Source organism: Diadema setosum, chromosome 5 (assembly GCF_964275005.1).
Source record: "Diadema setosum chromosome 5, eeDiaSeto1, whole genome shotgun sequence".
Taxonomy (NCBI): Eukaryota; Metazoa; Echinodermata; class Echinoidea; order Diadematoida; family Diadematidae; genus Diadema; species Diadema setosum.
This window is the reverse complement of record NC_092689.1, coordinates 40939245-40956160: the sequence shown is the minus strand read 5'-3', so window position 1 is coordinate 40956160 and position 16916 is coordinate 40939245. Positions and strand designations below refer to the sequence as shown.

At 39.2% G+C, this 16916-nt stretch overlaps 1 protein-coding gene across 1 annotated transcript; it reads right to left on the bottom strand.

Annotated features, from left to right (window-relative positions):
- Window positions 1-7034: 7034 nt before the first annotated feature.
- On the bottom strand, window positions 7035-15412 carry LOC140228287 (NLR family CARD domain-containing protein 4-like). The gene is made up of 4 exons (XM_072308513.1): window positions 15029-15412; window positions 12310-12612; window positions 8747-11768; window positions 7035-7132 (listed from the first exon to the last, which is right to left on the bottom strand). Exons 2-4 carry the CDS (start codon window positions 12596-12598, stop codon window positions 7045-7047), a joined length of 3399 nt encoding a protein of 1132 aa, XP_072164614.1. The 5' UTR covers window positions 12599-12612; window positions 15029-15412; the 3' UTR covers window positions 7035-7044.
- Between the last annotated feature and the right edge of the window lie 1504 nt (window positions 15413-16916).

Genomic DNA, 16916 nt, shown 5'->3' with positions numbered 1-16916 from the left:
AGGGTCTGCATGATGTTAACTTTAGTGCCGACATCGAGACAGATGTTTATTGTCCTTTTGATGTATGTGCAAAGTATAATAATGTAAAGTATATATGCGCATTTCTCCACAAGTATCGGTAGTTCCTATAATGCATAGATGTTTAAAAAGAGAACAAATACATTACCTTGACATAAAAATTAACACAAATATTCGGTTATCATTGCTGGGGAATTCAAATTTCAGTCTTTCTTATAGAAGATCATAATTTCATCATTATGCATTAATCAATCAACTAAAATCATAAATTGATTAATTCATTGATATATCGAATTATCCATTCTCCACTCCTGGAAATGGTTACCCTGTCAGCCATTGCTAGAGCTGATTTACTAGCCGTATATACAGTATATATTCAACATTACATGTATTCGAAGACAAAGTAATAATGGTATGTAAATATAAATACAAAAGCAATACACAAATATGGAATAGCGCTAAAGACCAGTATCAATCAACATTCAAATCAAACAAGGACTTTTCATTATATAGAAGTATTATTTTAATACTTACAAATACACCTAAATCCTATATAGGTCCCGAGTACATGTACAATGGAGGAAGAAAACTTGAAGAAAAATGTGGTGAGAGACGGATTTTTCCCACATGTCCTCATATTATTTTCATTTCTATTTTAAGAATTATTTGTATTTCTTATTTTCAGTACTCAGAATATTCCAATACTTGAATTGTATCATTTGCTTTAAAAAAGAAAATAAAGTCTCGCAGATAGCTTACTAGCATGAACAATATTTCATAAAACTAGTGTAATCATATTTTTTTTTCCGTATACAAGGTATATACCTCTTCATCTGGCCCTCATCATTAAACTTTACAGTACATGTACTTTACCTCACCCGCATTATGCCATGTAATATGCTTATGTAAGGCCTACTCCCTGCATGTGTGCTAGTTGAAAGGAAAGTTGAATTCATCGTCAGTGAGGCACCGTCTTTTTTATACATGGTTGTAGGCCTTTTAATGTTCATGGTAAGCACAAAGTTGCAAAGTAAGAACTACGAGACACCAGAGTTTATTCGGAGATGTCATATTGCTAATCAACCCCCTCCCACACACACACACACAGACACAGAGACAGACAGACACCCCACACACACGTAACACACACTCTCGCGCACATTTTTAATGATTATGACGTTACTCTATCAATAATAATGCCATTCATCTGCTATACAGTGGACTTCCGTTATATAACGAAGTCCTCAGGACCGGAAGTTTTCTATCGCTATAAATTATATATCGAAATTTTGCTATAACCGAACAAATAAACAACAACAACAACAAAATAACAGAGCGGATTATGCTGCGGCCTAAATTTTTACTTCGTTGTATAACCGGGATTTCGTTATAACCGTGTTCGTTATAACGGGAGTGCACTGTATTTGTTATTTTGGGGTCATGCCAGGAGCTGGACACCACCCGCCATACAGATCATGCACTAAAGACATAAAACAGGCCCACAAGCTAGACATTGAGGTATACTGTATAGGCTCTCGTGCTAGACACTAGTAAAAAAAAAGGCCCACGAGCTAGAAATTAAGCAAACAAGGTCCACACCCTCGACACTACCCAAGTTAAGCCTCTTGATAATAAATATGTGAAGCTCGTGGGTCTTTGTGAGCTTGTGGGTCTAAGTTTTTTCATAGTGGGCTGTATACTCGTGGGCAGTATGACTCGTGTGCTGTATAACTCGTGTGTGTCGTGCTCGTGACGGGCACCCGTTATCTTTTCAACTTTGATAATGAAGGAATGAAATTCATGCTTCAAATTCACGAGAATAGAACTGTAATATCTGTCATCAAATGTGTGTGTGTGTGTGGGGGGGGGGGGGCGGGGGAAGTAGGGGCACTTCCGGGTTTCATGAACTAACAAGCAAAAAAAAAAAAAGGCCTTTCAGCGCAACTTCTGGCGCCACTTCCGGATTTCTTTAGCTGACACAGTTCGTTTCTTCGTGAATTCGTGTCATATCATCAAGTGACACTTAGATCAATTTTATGGAAAACACATAGAAAATACACCCAGAACGTAATGGAATGCACATTGTACATGTATATTCATCATAATGGAAGTGCATTGTACGATGAACCCCCACATTTAATCTAATTTTGTGTGGTTTATGTAATGATTAATAGAGAAAGGAACTTATCTGTTTGATGAAGAGATTATAGGATATCAGTACTGTAGGATATACAGGTCAACATGATAGAGAAGGATATCGCTTAACATGCGGTAAAAGTCGATCGTATAGGCCTACGTGTTATACATGTAGGTACTTTGGGTAAGGGGGAAAGATGTATTATATGTATACAAATGTACAACCCCAACTTCGTTATGTGGTAGACCCTCAGTCCAATACGGTATCCAAGCAATACTGGATAACTACGCGTATTCTGTTCGTCATAAGATTAGGGCATTGTCATAACGTGTACCGACAGTTACGCAATCAAGAATATCAAGGAGCATAAGATTAACTTTCAGCAAAGAACAAATTTATTTCAGAAACGACAATTTCATCACTCTTGAAGTCTCAATGTCACGTGTATGTATTACACGATTGATAATACATGTAGTAGATTTCATTTTTATGAGGTAAAATCCTCAAAGCATACACAGAACCATATGGAATGTACTTGATAACCATGATCAATATACACATTTTGTAGTACCCAAGCCAGAAGAGTGCATGTCAACATACTGAGCATATTAAAGGGATCGTACAGTTTTGGTTGAGACCTAATTTCAGGTTTCTAACATTTTTTGGTGAGAATAAACCTCTTATGAAGTATGAAAGAGCATGCAACGAGGAATTCAACATTTATTTGATGAAAATTGGTTTTGAAATGGCTGAGATATCCAAAAAAAGAGCGATTCTAATAAAGTGTGGGACCCACACTTTATTACGATCGCTTTGTTTTACTTTGTTTTTGGATGTTTCAGTCATTCCAAAACCAATTTTCATCAAAAAAAAACTTTGAATTCCTCTTAAAATGGTATGCTCTGTACTATATCATCAGTGTTTTCTTGGTATCTCGCAAAAAGTTAAAAGCCCAATTCTCATCTCCACCAATACTGTACCATCCCTTTAAAGGTAACGTGCGGAATACATGTTGTTATATCTATGATACTGGAATGAGTAATAACAAACAACATCGATCCATTCCAATTCATCCACATTACCACCATATACATTATGTATAATACTGCCTAACAACAATGTTAACTACAATGTTAGCTACAAAAGTGTATGAACGAGCAACCACGTTGCGCGCGGTTCTACTCTGAATCTACGAACGTCTGGAGTTACAAGGTAACAAGATAGTGCTAAAAAAGTTGACTGAGATCAATTTCCGTGATATAAAAATGCGTCCACGCGTCGCTTCAGCAATACCTTTCTGGAGAAAATACTGCAGTACACTTAGTTCAACGGTCAAACCATTACAAGGTGATTCATATGCAAATACTGCAAGCAGGAATTGTTCATTCTGGGCAAATACTAGGTGTTACAAAAAACATTTCGCACTTTTGATCCTGAAAAGTTCAAAAACTGTACATCAGATAACACTGACATTGATATGAGCAATAGCTGAATAGTGCACAATTTTGTTGGAGGCAATTTTAAAATGACAGCATAATTCAGTTTCATGAAATTAAACATTAATTTTTCAGTTAGGTTTCAGATTTTGCTCTATTTTCAACCCTCTGTACAAAACTTTAACTTTGCACAGAAGTCAATTGGTGTGTGGGAGTGTGTAGTTGACACCAAGACAATGGTCCTGGACAGTGACCAGGATTTGAATGCTCCATTATTTATTCATGAGGAATTCCACTATCACAGCTATACTAGTCTTTATTCATTCTGAAATGTGGTGTATGCAAGCACATGGAAACATGTGCTTACTTTTTTCAAGTGCATGCATTTCACCCTTTGCTAGGAATTCAGACTAGCAGTGCCTAGGGCAATCAATCATGAATAATTGATAAGCATCCATGTGCCTTGGAGCAGAGCTCTGAACAGGTGGTATCCAGATCAGGGTCATTGTAAGTACACACTCACATACACATCATTAGTTCCTGTGTAAAGTTCAGGTTTTGTACAGAGGGTTCATATTTGATCAAAATCCGGAACCTAACTTTGAAATTGATCATGGATTTCATGAAACTGGTATTAGTTTTCATATTCAAATAACCTCCAACTATATAAATTGTACACTATTTAGCTATTACTTATACCAATGACAGTGTTATCTGAAGTATAGTTTTCGAGCTATTAAGCATCAAAAGTGGAAAATGTTTTTTGTAACACCTTTATAGTATAAATGTATACATGCCACAGCCAGAGCAGAGGTGGGGATGGTCTCATATGGATGTTCATTAGTTCTTATCATACGGTGTTTACGAACCAATAGACGCCCATAATGATACCATCCCTATCTATGCTATAGCTGTTTAATACGGGCTCTTATCAATACTGTACACTGTATACCGTCCTCACAAACAGATATTCTCTTTAAACACTTTTTGTCGTGAAACTTCGGAGAGTGTTGCCAGTAACCGAATGTCTCGTGCGGTTTACGTGTTTCATTTCAATGGAACGAGAATGTGGCCTATATTATACATTCGGCTTGTCCAGCAAAACAAAAACGGCATCTGATATAACCCATGTACGTCGTATACACTAAATGGCTTAGTTTGGCTTGAACGTGGGAGGGATGAACATTTTAGCTTTTGATATGAAAAATGTTTATACACTCTTTAAAAAAGTAACGCAAAAGTTAATTTTTCCTACTAAATACACATGCATGGAAACATGGTGTTCAGACGGCTAAGTATGTGGTGTAACGCTTTATACCTGATGCATTTTCACGTGCAAAGTTGTTGATAATTTTTTGTCTACAATTTCTGCCATTTCTGTGTCGTGTTTCACTCATGTATTAAACGATTTAGAAACATAAATATGAGATTCTGGCTTGACGTTGCTTTATTTCAAGAGTATATTGTACGTAATCTTGAACAGTGCATAAATCTGTTTTTTGTGTGGCAATGTCAGCAGAGACATAATAAACTCCTCAAAAAAAAATTGTAAAATTCCAATTCGATGTATCATATTTCTCTTAAAACTACATCATTTCATTCAAATGTGGCATCATAAGAAAGCTTGATTAATTTTCTTTGCAACGACAACTCACTTGTTTACATTATGCATTCCTGGAATGCACAGTACGACTGAGTATGAGGAAAGGTCAAATGTGAAATGTTGCAAAATAGAGCAAACGTGTTAAGTCAAAAAGTATAATTCCCATTTGCTTTGTCGTTTCAGGGAAGGAATGTGCTCGAAAAGAATGCATTGTGAGATTATCATTAGATTCCAGGCTTCATCCATGAATTCAAAACTGCAGTAGTATCTGCAGAATAAAATCAAACATAAAGGTTGACCAAACAGTCATCTAATGTTTAGGAAATGAGAGTTTTTGAAAGTGCTCTCATTTCAGCATTGCTTATTCCAGTGGCCTTTTTTCATGAAAACTGTACATTATCAATAGCAGAATATTATTGTTGCGACTTTTCACTTTTGATCTGTCTCCATACTCAGCTGTTTTGCACATTCCAAGAACACCCATCACCCAACACACATCATATAGCAAGTGGGGTGTCATCTTAAAGATAATTGATTAGGCTTTCTCATATTTAATGAAGATAACGAGGGGATAAGAGAAATATGATATATCCAACAAAAAAAAAAATCATTTTGGATGTACACAACGCTTCTCTGTCTTCAGAAATATTCCAGTTTGTGCTGTCGAAGTGCTGCCGAAGTTACACCCTGTTACATGTTTAAAGATACACACTCACACACACAAATACACACGTTGTACATGTATAAATAGCATGACACATTTCTTCTGTAACATGAGAAGATAGGCTCTACCACTTAAGTTTGGTGCTGAACAATGAATACAGGTAGAAATTGGCTCATATGTGCAACAAAGGCATTCAAAAAAAAAAATGTTTCACAAAAGAAAGCACACGTGCACACACAAAATATTTTCCCCGACTCCCTTTAGTCTACTTCAGAGACCCAATAACAATGATGAGATGACGAGAAACATGAAGTCTTATTAAGCTTAATGCTATGTTTGATGTGACTTGAAATTGTGGAGACATTAATGCATCTTGACAGTGATGAATAATGTCCTTCATTACCTAAGGTCTGACTTGCATAGAAAATTTTATCTCATTCGTTCAAGAAACTTACCAAAATGTTGCCAACAGAAAGGCAAAGGGTGCTTTCGAGCGCTCTCGTAAAGCGAACTAAACTGTACCGAACCTGCGCCAGAGGTGCGCTCGAACGCTCCTACAGACTACAGTATAATGTACCGAACCGAGCCAAAAGTGGACCACTGCCCTATGATGTGCTTCAAAAGGGTACCAAAAGCATACCAAAAGTTAGCCATGTCAAGAATGAGCGTATACGTCACAATGCAAAGAGTTCATTCTCTTTGTTCGGACATCTGTAGGTAGTTCAAACGCACCAGGTGAATGACATTGCTACTACAAAATGTGAACCCCTCTAACAGCTTTACTCATGACGTACTGACGCTTTCTCAACTGAGCTCTCGAACGCTCCAAGTGTAATAGTACGGTTCGGTACGCTAAAATAGTTGGTTCGCTTTGGTTCACTTCTGAGCCCTCGAACGCATCCAAAGATACAAACAATTACCAATCACGGTAAAACATAAATAAGCGCCGTGGGGGTAATGAGTATCATACCACCGTATATGCAATGATGAAATACGCAGAAAATACACATATTGTGTACAAGTTTAGATAATAATGTCAGATACAATGTAATTTCCAGATTGTCTTTACTGTAAATAACAAAAAGACACACCTTCTCCTCGTTACTATAGAGCAAGAATCCTACGATCTTGTTGTGTGGAAATCTGTTCCGATTTAGCTGGCCTCCTCGTTGATGGCTCTCTCACATCAGACCCAGATTCGGAGGAATTTTTTCTCTGCCTCCCTTACTGGTAGGCTAACGTGGTCATCTTTGGGAACGCGCTCCTTTGAGAATCTTGAGGTCATTCCATTCGAGAAGGGGTAAACAAGGCAAAGGGGAAAAATAAGATCATCATGTGACTCTTTCAGCAAAGAAAACTTTCTGTCAACAACAACAAGAACAACAACAAGAACAACAAATCTTGGGTTGCGGAAAAGACATTCGATATCAGATCACTGAATTATCGTGATTTTTCTTTTTCATCAAAGAATTATGGTGGCAACTTACTTTCCCTCCAAAATTACCAAAGGAAAGGGAAATGCAACGAAAAAAAAATCAATGCGAAGTCACCTGTCCATCTGACAACTAATGTTTTGGTAAAGTAGATACTTTGAAAATCAGTGTTAAATGCAATAAAATATATGCCACAATCGTGAGGGGACACAAAGGTGTTTGAAAGGATGTCTTGCAAAGTTATCATACATGTACAACTATTCAATAATCTTGATACGAAGGACTCAATAACGTTTTCTCCTCTTCTGCATCTAACTTATGTTATGAAAATCAGGATTGAGTTGATACATTATACTGTAGCAGCTGTGTAGACGTAACCTTCAATAGGTTATTTCAACATGAAATAACTTGATAAGAATAAATCGTTTATGATTGAAAAAAGCATATAAATGTTCGTTCGAGAGTTTAATGGAAACTTATGCGATGTGACATCACCTCACCTATATGCTCATCAATGACAGATAGCATTACACAAGAGTAATTGTTTCTATTTTTACAAGTATGTGACACTTTGAATGTCCCGATATCGATATTCTAGTGTTTATTTTGCACGTTATACACGTTCACTCCCTTGACTACCGGTCCACACCCGCGTTACTTTCAAGAACCTACTTCAGATGTACAAAATCACACGTAATCTTGCACCTGCGTATCTTCAAAACCTAGTCTCTCTTCGCTCCTTCTCTTCTGCCAGATCCCTCCGTTCATCTTCCTAGCTCCAATTATTTAATGGCCCACGTATATGCAAAAACTCGTTATGGTGACCAAACCTTCTCCTCCATTACCCCCACCCTTTGGAATAAACTCACTCTTCATATATATTTAGAATGTATCATCTATTGAATCATATGAAATCTTCGTCAAAACTCATCTGTTAAATCAGTTGGTGTTTTTTTGTTTGGTTTTTTTTTTTTTTTGGAGGCGCACACAGTCAGTTATTATTGTTGTATGTCTGTATCACATGACTTGTTTTTTCCTCTTTGTTTGTGACTGTGATTTCGGTTTTGCATCGTCCTAATGTTATTGTGTTTTCTAGTCTTTTTGTGTGAATAGCACCAATGCACTTAGAAACACCAAAGCGCCATATAAATGCAACTACTATTATTACTGTAACTATTATCCGCTGCATATACTTTGTGTGATTATTCAGAAAAGTCCTCTTAAACGTTAAATAATTGTTTGATCTGTACATGGATGTCAGAAACATAATTTTTGGGGGAAAGTTCATAAAATGGCACTTAATGAAATGAAATAGCATTGTAAATGATTAATTAATTTGTATGTACAGTGTATACCAATGTTCAACAGAAAATTATATAACAGGAAGTCTCGATGTTGTCTTTAGAAATCATATTATCTGGAAAAGGGTACTCCTCTTGAAGTATTGATACTCACCTAAGCGTTTCCAGCCCACTTTTAGTTGCCATGTCACATTTCTGCAGGAGATAGAGAAACCCTGCTGCATCCATGGTGGAGTACAAGAGACTGACGAACTTGAGGGAAGTGGTAGCAGCAATGGAATCCGCGAAACTCCGTGCAGTGGCAGTGCTGACTCTTCCGTCTGTCGCCCCATCGCTTGATTGACATTCAGTCTTGTTAGGGGGTTTACCCGATATTCTCAGGTCTTGAAGTCTTAACATCATGGGAAGCATACCAGCAACTTTCCGCAGGACCATCTCGGGATCTGGTGTGTGAACAAGGTGTAATTCTTTCAGCTTTTCCATGGATATTACCTTCTGGTGAAGAGTGTCGAGTACACTCTCTGTAACCTGATACAGAGAGATCATGAAGCACTCCAGGTTGCCACAGTGATGCACGTTATCAAGTACACTCTTTATTGCAAGGTCAGTAGAGCCTTCATTGCGTCGGATGTCAAGTTTTCGTAATGCAGGAAAGCAGCGGAGAAGCTTTCCAAGCAATTCAAGCGCCTGTGTGTCCATTTCTGTTTTGTCCAAGATCAGAGTCTCTAACGTTGTCAGCGGGTCGCCCTCAAGTGCTTCCAGAAAGTCGATACCGACCTCGTTCCCCGACAGTTTCAAATACCGCAGGTTGGTCTGGGATCTGATAGCCGGTGCAAGACTTGCAAGATGCTCATCCTCGATGCCTGTCATTCCAAGTGTCAGCTTTTGCAGGGAATTAAACGACGTACTTTTGATCGTAGAAAACAGTGTCATCCAGTCGTTTGGCTCTGCTTTGACTCCATTCAGGATCAATTCTTCCAGGGGACAGTGTTTCAAGCCCTCAATGACTGGTCGAAAGTTCCACTCACTCTTTTGCATCTTGCTGATGTTCTGCCACACTGGAAGCAGAGTGACGAATACATCGTCAGTACGCTGTAACAGATACTTCGGACACTTTTCATTTGAGTCGCCATTTTGAAGCATTTCTATGCGCTTACCCTGAGTGAGCGCCACCAAACCAGGTTTCTTCTTCTTTCGCAGTTTCTTATTCATTGAGCTTGACACTTCCTCTTCCAAACCAGAAAATGTATTAAGAAACTCTCGAAACTCAGAGCTGGAGTCGAGATGCAGTCTGATGAGCTCCAGTGCCTTGATGGGAAGACCCTTGCTGTATTCTAACGCATATCCCAGTGACTTCATGACATAGCTCGAAATGCCGACAAGTCTGATTCGGGTGCAGCCGCTGAGAATACGTCCCAGGACATCGTTAAGCTCCCCTTTACTCTGGCTCTCAAAGTTGAGCTGGAAGCAGAACTCAACGATCTTTTGCACCTGGTGACAATTGGTGTAGTGCAGCTTTCCTTTCATGAAGTCAGAAATTTTGTCAGCTTCCGGCAACATGAGTTCAGCGATATGTTCCAAGATAACACGCGCAGCTCGAATATCCGACCCACATGCAAACATCAGGACATTACCGAGATCAGTGGCTCGCTGCATCGACTGGATAGATTTGACATGGCACAAGAATTCTTGTTCATTATCTTTGGAAAGTTGAGCGAGGCACTTCCCGGACAGTTTTTCTTGAAATATCTTCAAGACAAAGTTCAAGGTTCGCGCGGAATTGTCGATGTCTTCATTGTTGATTTCCAGCTCTTCGTATTCTGTCGGTCTGTATTCTGCTTCGGCATCATGATAGAGGATGCCTATTTTGCAACCTCCTTTGATGACATCGTCTGGGCTAGGTTTACAATTTTGGAAGTCCCTCCTACTGAAGATCAGTTCTTCTGTCTGAGATTCATCCCTCGGTCTGAAAAACCCTTCAAGTGCAACTTTGCCCAACTCGTTAAGCAGGTTGTTGCTTTCTTCAGTGGTCATACCTCTGCACGCACCGGAAGTTCTATTGTTAGAGTTTTGTGCTGTCGATTCTTTCCTGCTTCGTCTCATTGGCTGCATTTGCTCAACCGACCGAGGGTGATATCTCACAAGGCACTGAATTAGCTTATCAAACAAAGTGCTGATGGTGTTCATATCCTTGAAATCTTGTCCATTCGTAAACTTTGTCAGTTGGCAAAATGCACAGCACATCAGTGGAAGCGACGCTAGTTCCGTTTTTAAGTGGTTTTCTTCTAGGTACCTTAGGAGCCTATCAGCGAGTACTTTGCCACGATTACCGACGAAGATCTTCCGGATGTAGGCGTCGATGTCTGCAGATGAAAAACCTGTGATCTCCAAATGTCGATATTCGTCCGATATGTCAGTTTCGAGAGTCAGAAAGTCTCCAACTCTTCCAGGGCGCGTTGTGACAAAAACACGAACATCTGGAAGGTATTCATTTTGCAACAATTTCACAATGTTCCCACACGCTTCCTGATTGAGGCCTTTTCCTTTGAATTCATCGTAGCCATCTAAAAGCAGAACCACTTCATTCTGGTTCTCTTCAATGAACTTCTCCACAAACTCCGGAGTGAACGATGTTGATGGCAAAAGATGGCTGACAATGGCTTCTCCCAGATTACTCATGTGGTCGAATTTTCTCAATGGGATAAGAAACACTGCTTTAGCATCTTTCAGAGGTCCACGCTTCCGATTTGCCCAGTCGTCGGACATCTTTACGAGAAGCGTTGTTTTTCCACTCCCTGTGCGGCCCCTCGCGACAACCCGACAAATTTGAAATTCGCTTTGGCTGTTCATGTCCCCATCCTTATCTGACTTTGTTGTCATCTCATCTCCTTCTTCAGTGAGGTCGCCTAATCTTACCCTATCAAACAACTTCTCCAGTTTCAGAGGAATACGTAGAGGGAGATATGGATGATCAATATCAATGAGAAGTTCAAGATTAGTATAGACCGTTTCCAGTTCGACAGTCACAATCTTGCCACTTCTTCCAGCCCAAGGAACCATCGGAACTTTACTTCTCATCATGTAGTATTTACGCAAATATCGGATGAGGGCTTCTTCTTGTACGGCAGTCCCGGCTGGGAGTCTTCCGACTTTACCTCTTTCGACGTTGAGAATTTCTGAAATGTATTAATGGAGCAGATAAAATATTTATGATATTTTGAAAACATTTCATCAAAATGTCATTTACAACAACATCATACATAGCTATATGAAAGGCTGCATGCATTTTACACAAGTCATGTGCACACACACAAAACTCCAACTTATGGGTGCATGCAGTCAATACTTAAAAAAAATGGATCTAATCTTTGACATAAGACAGTCTGATTAAGACATTTTAGTGTCCTGTTACCCAAAGGTGTGAGAATGAACCACACTGTTTGCTTCTCACCTACAGAGGTAAAGCTTGGGCCAAGGGTAACGTATAGTCATCACAAAGGCATTATATTGGGAAAGAATTTTATCACACTATGTTTGTTCGTTTTCTAAGATTTGAAGCCTGTCAACAATCATTCTACAGAAGTTCAACGTGATTGCATGGCCATGTTATACATCGACACAAGGGCATGCTTTGAAATTTGTCCTATACAAACGTGTTCGTCGCATACAATTTACACCAACATATTGCAAATTGCGTGGCGCACACTATAATTTCACCTTTTAGCCGCGGTACGAATATCTCTGCGATGTCGATCCGCTCAGCCTGTCGTAAACCGTCATCCAGTTTCGAAGCTAGGTGTTCCATGCCATTCTTTTGTCGCCATTGTAGTAACATCTGGAACCCCATTTCAGCCTGTCCTTCTTCTTTGTAGTCATGCTTGATGTTTTCCAAGACAGCTTCTTGAATACCGAGCCTCCTTCCGACTTTCTTCCAGCTGACGCCGAGTTCTTTGGACACATCGCAAAGGAACATTTCGATGCCGTTGTCGCCCCGGTGATGACCCATGATTTTTCTCCAAGCTGCAATGAGAAGGAATCGCATTAGATTAATATCCCCCTGCATTAAGTACCTAAAGAACTTATCATCACATTCTAACTCTTCTCTTGTCGATATTGATATCAACCAATATACATGCTCTAAAAGCATATATAGATAATTATACAACATGGAACACACCTCTGGTTCATGGTTTTTCACAGATTGACCAAGCCTTCTTCAGCGTTCTTAAAGTAAACTCCTATAAAGATACAATCATACTTAGAACTTGTTTCTTTGCAAGATCACAATTATTTCTTTATTGTCCCATAAACATGCAGTAATATACATGCAACGTCGCGTTTCCTTATTCCAGCATACATTTTCTGCGATAACCCAAGATCATCACAATAAATAGCCTTGTAATCATACCCCAGCAGGAAATACAGATAAAAAAGGGAGTTTCAGAGTATAAAATGCACGCATGGTTTCAGGGGTGCTGTTCGTTATTCCTAAGGTTCGCTATTCCGAAGGTTCGTTATTCCGAAGGGTCGTTAATCCGAAACACGCAAATTCCCTATACCTAGAGGTTCGTTAATCCGAAAATGAAAAGGGGTTCGTTAATCCGAAAATTTGTGGCGTTATTCCGAAGATTCGTTATTCCGAAGATTGGTTAATCCGAAAATGAAATTTGGAACAATGAACCTTCGGAATAACGAATCTTAGGAATAAAGAGCCTTCGGAATAACGAACCTTCGAGATAACGAGCTGTAACCCTACAAATAGACACTATTATTATCTCTTTCTTCCTAACAACATTTACTCTGTCTAAAGTCTCCACGCTGCTATCGTTTTTTGATAAACACATCTTGACCGCTTACTTTCGGTTTTGGCAAATGCAAAGCACAAAGACTATTCGCCGGGATATCAGCCACACATAATAATACGTCACATGAAAATATACACTAGAGAACAATATTAGAGAGCCCTAGCCAGTAAATTCTTTAATTTTGTGTATTCAGTTCCACTCGATAATGGGCACTTAATCTTCATCAGGTCAACTATGATATTATTCCACTTCCATCATTACCCATCGTTTCTTCAACTAAAATGGATTCTATAGGGGCAACATCTGTATCAATACCTTAGCGCTACACGCTATAACAGGGTATGTTAAGTCTGGGGCATGGTGTTTCCACAGTGGTGGTGGGCAACGAAAATAACAACCAAAGAGGAAATACAAGGGTACAGTAATAGCAGGGATTCCTTGTTGCAGTACAGCGTTTGAATATCTAAACTCACTATGAATTACATGGCTTTCGTGGTCCACTGGTGTATTGGACATTGCTCCTGTTCTCAACAGACCTAAGTGTAGTTTCTGCCTATTTTACTGCCTTCGTTTTCGGAAGACGCCTTGTCGTGTCTCCATTTCAATTTTGTCACCCTTAGGTGTGAACAAGAAGAAATCATTATAATCATATATCAAATATTGGACATGTTGGAATTTGTTATGTTTCACTTGAAGTTATCAACTGAAGCAAACAGGAAGTTGGACTAATAATTTCGCGGAAAAGGAGACGCGACAATTGCTTTCGTACTTTGAGATTCCTCCGATAGACGCCTTCCAAGTTGGTACGAGGGTCAACATGGTCATCATTCGCTGTTTAAAGAACGCATATTGCTATACGCAGGGAAACGTCTGTCTTGCTTGCTCTGCTTGTTTGTTGCTCAAAATCATTCACACGGGATACAACTACCGATATTAAAGTGCATATGGTAGCCCGAGGTTATTCAACTGCTACACTGTTTTCTTTTTTCACAAGACTCATAACATAGAACAGCTAATTTAAGTGTAGTGTCAAAATGTTTGAGGAAGTTCAAAGTCTGTATCGTATACCTACAAATTAATTTTCAAATGCCTAAGCCACTCTACATTTGCTTTTTCGTTGAGCAAATATTTATAGCGTATTATACGTCCCTTCCAAGTAGTAAGAATGAGTGCGAACCATAAACGCTGATAACGCATTGTCAGGAAAATGGCCTCCTTAATCACTCGTGTACACTAGCACATTATCTTTTCAGTAACTCTACTCAAGGTGACTAACTTCTCTGATGGTATTGTTTGTTTGTTTTTACACAGTACAACCCAATGCAAAGGAAGTTATTCTCTGATTCAGTACCCTCATATAAAATATTATTTCGCATTGTTTGCAAAAGATATGTCTATATCTCAAGATGATATTGGTCACGTAACCCACACAGCCTATCATGACGTTATTGTCAATTATTTACATGACATTCAATCTGTCAAGAGAACTAGTTTGATTATGTATAGGCCTACTTGATCTAGCTCATCTACAGCTGTCAATGCATGCCACGTTTGCATGGAACAACTTTCTCCGTGAAGTAAATTCCAATAGCATTACATATACCTTTTTATATCCGGTTAGTTGGACTTACGATGGAAAACCAATGAGGGAACGATTCAGCGACGTATGCGAGTCTCTCCTTCAGTTCTGACTGAGAGCCGCAGGCGAGATTCACTGTTGTGGAGATGGATGGAAGATGTTTCTGCCTCTATCGTCAATGCGTAGAGGTAGTTTCATAGTTTGGAAAGGACCCATAGCACGGAGCATCCTACCTCCTCTTACAGAAATCCGATTGAGGGAACGAAAACATATCCCACAGCCTGGGTGATAGAACGCTTTATCCAAGACTTCAACAGAGAAACAGTCTTCGTATCTTTCTGCCAAGAACTTTCACAGGAATCCACACAGATCTTCAGTACACCGTGTGATTCCAGTTCAGGTTTGAGCCATCCAGCGGACTTCGACAGAGGTTGATTCACTCCTGCGATAAGACCATACATAAAACATGAAACAGAACAAGATAAAATATACAATACAGTGTCAAGGAGAAGGTTGTGGTGATGGTTAACTCGTAGAAGCCAAACCATTTCTTTGCAAGACACTTACACTAACATCTGATGGGTGAGCAAGAAACGGGAATAAGGGATTTCCTATTGTCGAGATGGCAGTAAGCCAGATCGGAGATGTTACTCATGTGCACATGAGTACGTATGATCTTTCATTTTTCTCAGTTGGTAAGGCACTTCACTCGATCCAAAGCGAAGTAATGCATCAGCTTGCCCAACTGTTATATAGTAATTCATAGAACTCGTATTCAAACAAAGAATGAACCTGCGTATATAGATGAAGTGACCAGAATGGTTTGTCAATCAACACTTTGGGAAGCATCAATTTCGTTGTGCTGTATTGAATGCATCAACAATTTTTTTCTTTGTCTACTAACATTGCCAAATACCAGGCTTGCTGGCAGGTGGATATACTGGCAGGCACCGTTAATAAGGATTACTATGAACAGCCTGTCTCTCAGTACTAATGACCTTTTTGTGCTCATGCGCAAACTGGAACCCCGAACTGGCTTAACCAAATTGGTCTCCTGCAAACCGCCTCTTTTTTCCTTCGCTGAGGCGGAAACAAACTTTTACCTACACGCAGACCGGCCATCCCGACATTTCTCTGTCTCGACAATTAGCGGCATAGACACTTAGTTTCAATTTCGCTTTCAGTTTGACTATTATTTCTGATTTTTTCCATCAAAATCACATATGTAACGATACATCATTTCAAGAAAAGAAAAGATAACCTATACGCATCAAAGGGAAATTCCAAACCATGTTCAAGGCGTCAACTGATTTTAAGTACAGTACATAAATTTCACTAAATTTATTTCTTGGACACATCGATATGGAATGAAATATACTTCGCATTCTTTCCATCTTGTTTTACCTGATAGCAATCCTGGTTTCTAGGGGAAACAAGGCAGTGGCGGATCCAGAGGGCGTACCGGGCGCGCACCCCCTCTTTATTTTTTGTTAAAACAAAAGAAGTTAATAAAGGGGGCGCGTGCGCCCACCTTTAATTTTGTCAAGACGCCTCCCCTTTACGGAGTTCCTTGATCCGCCCCTGCAAGAAATTTCTTTCCTAGACTCTTGACCTTACAAATTTATTAATCAATATCAAAATACAACATAATTACGTGTCTTATTCATGAAGGTATTTCATGAACATAAATACACACGAATATATATACATATAGTATACAGGTATATAATGTTTAACAAAATTTGAATGATTCTTATAATAGGGAACTAAAACATACCCTTGGTGTTCCTATACATCATCCATATCGGCAAAGAAAATGCACAAACAGTTTATTCCTCAATTTTGATGAACGGCATCCGCACGTGTTTTATACGGTACATCTACAGGTGCCGTGTAGGCCTACAATGCAATGAGACGGGACTGGACGAAAATTACAGGTT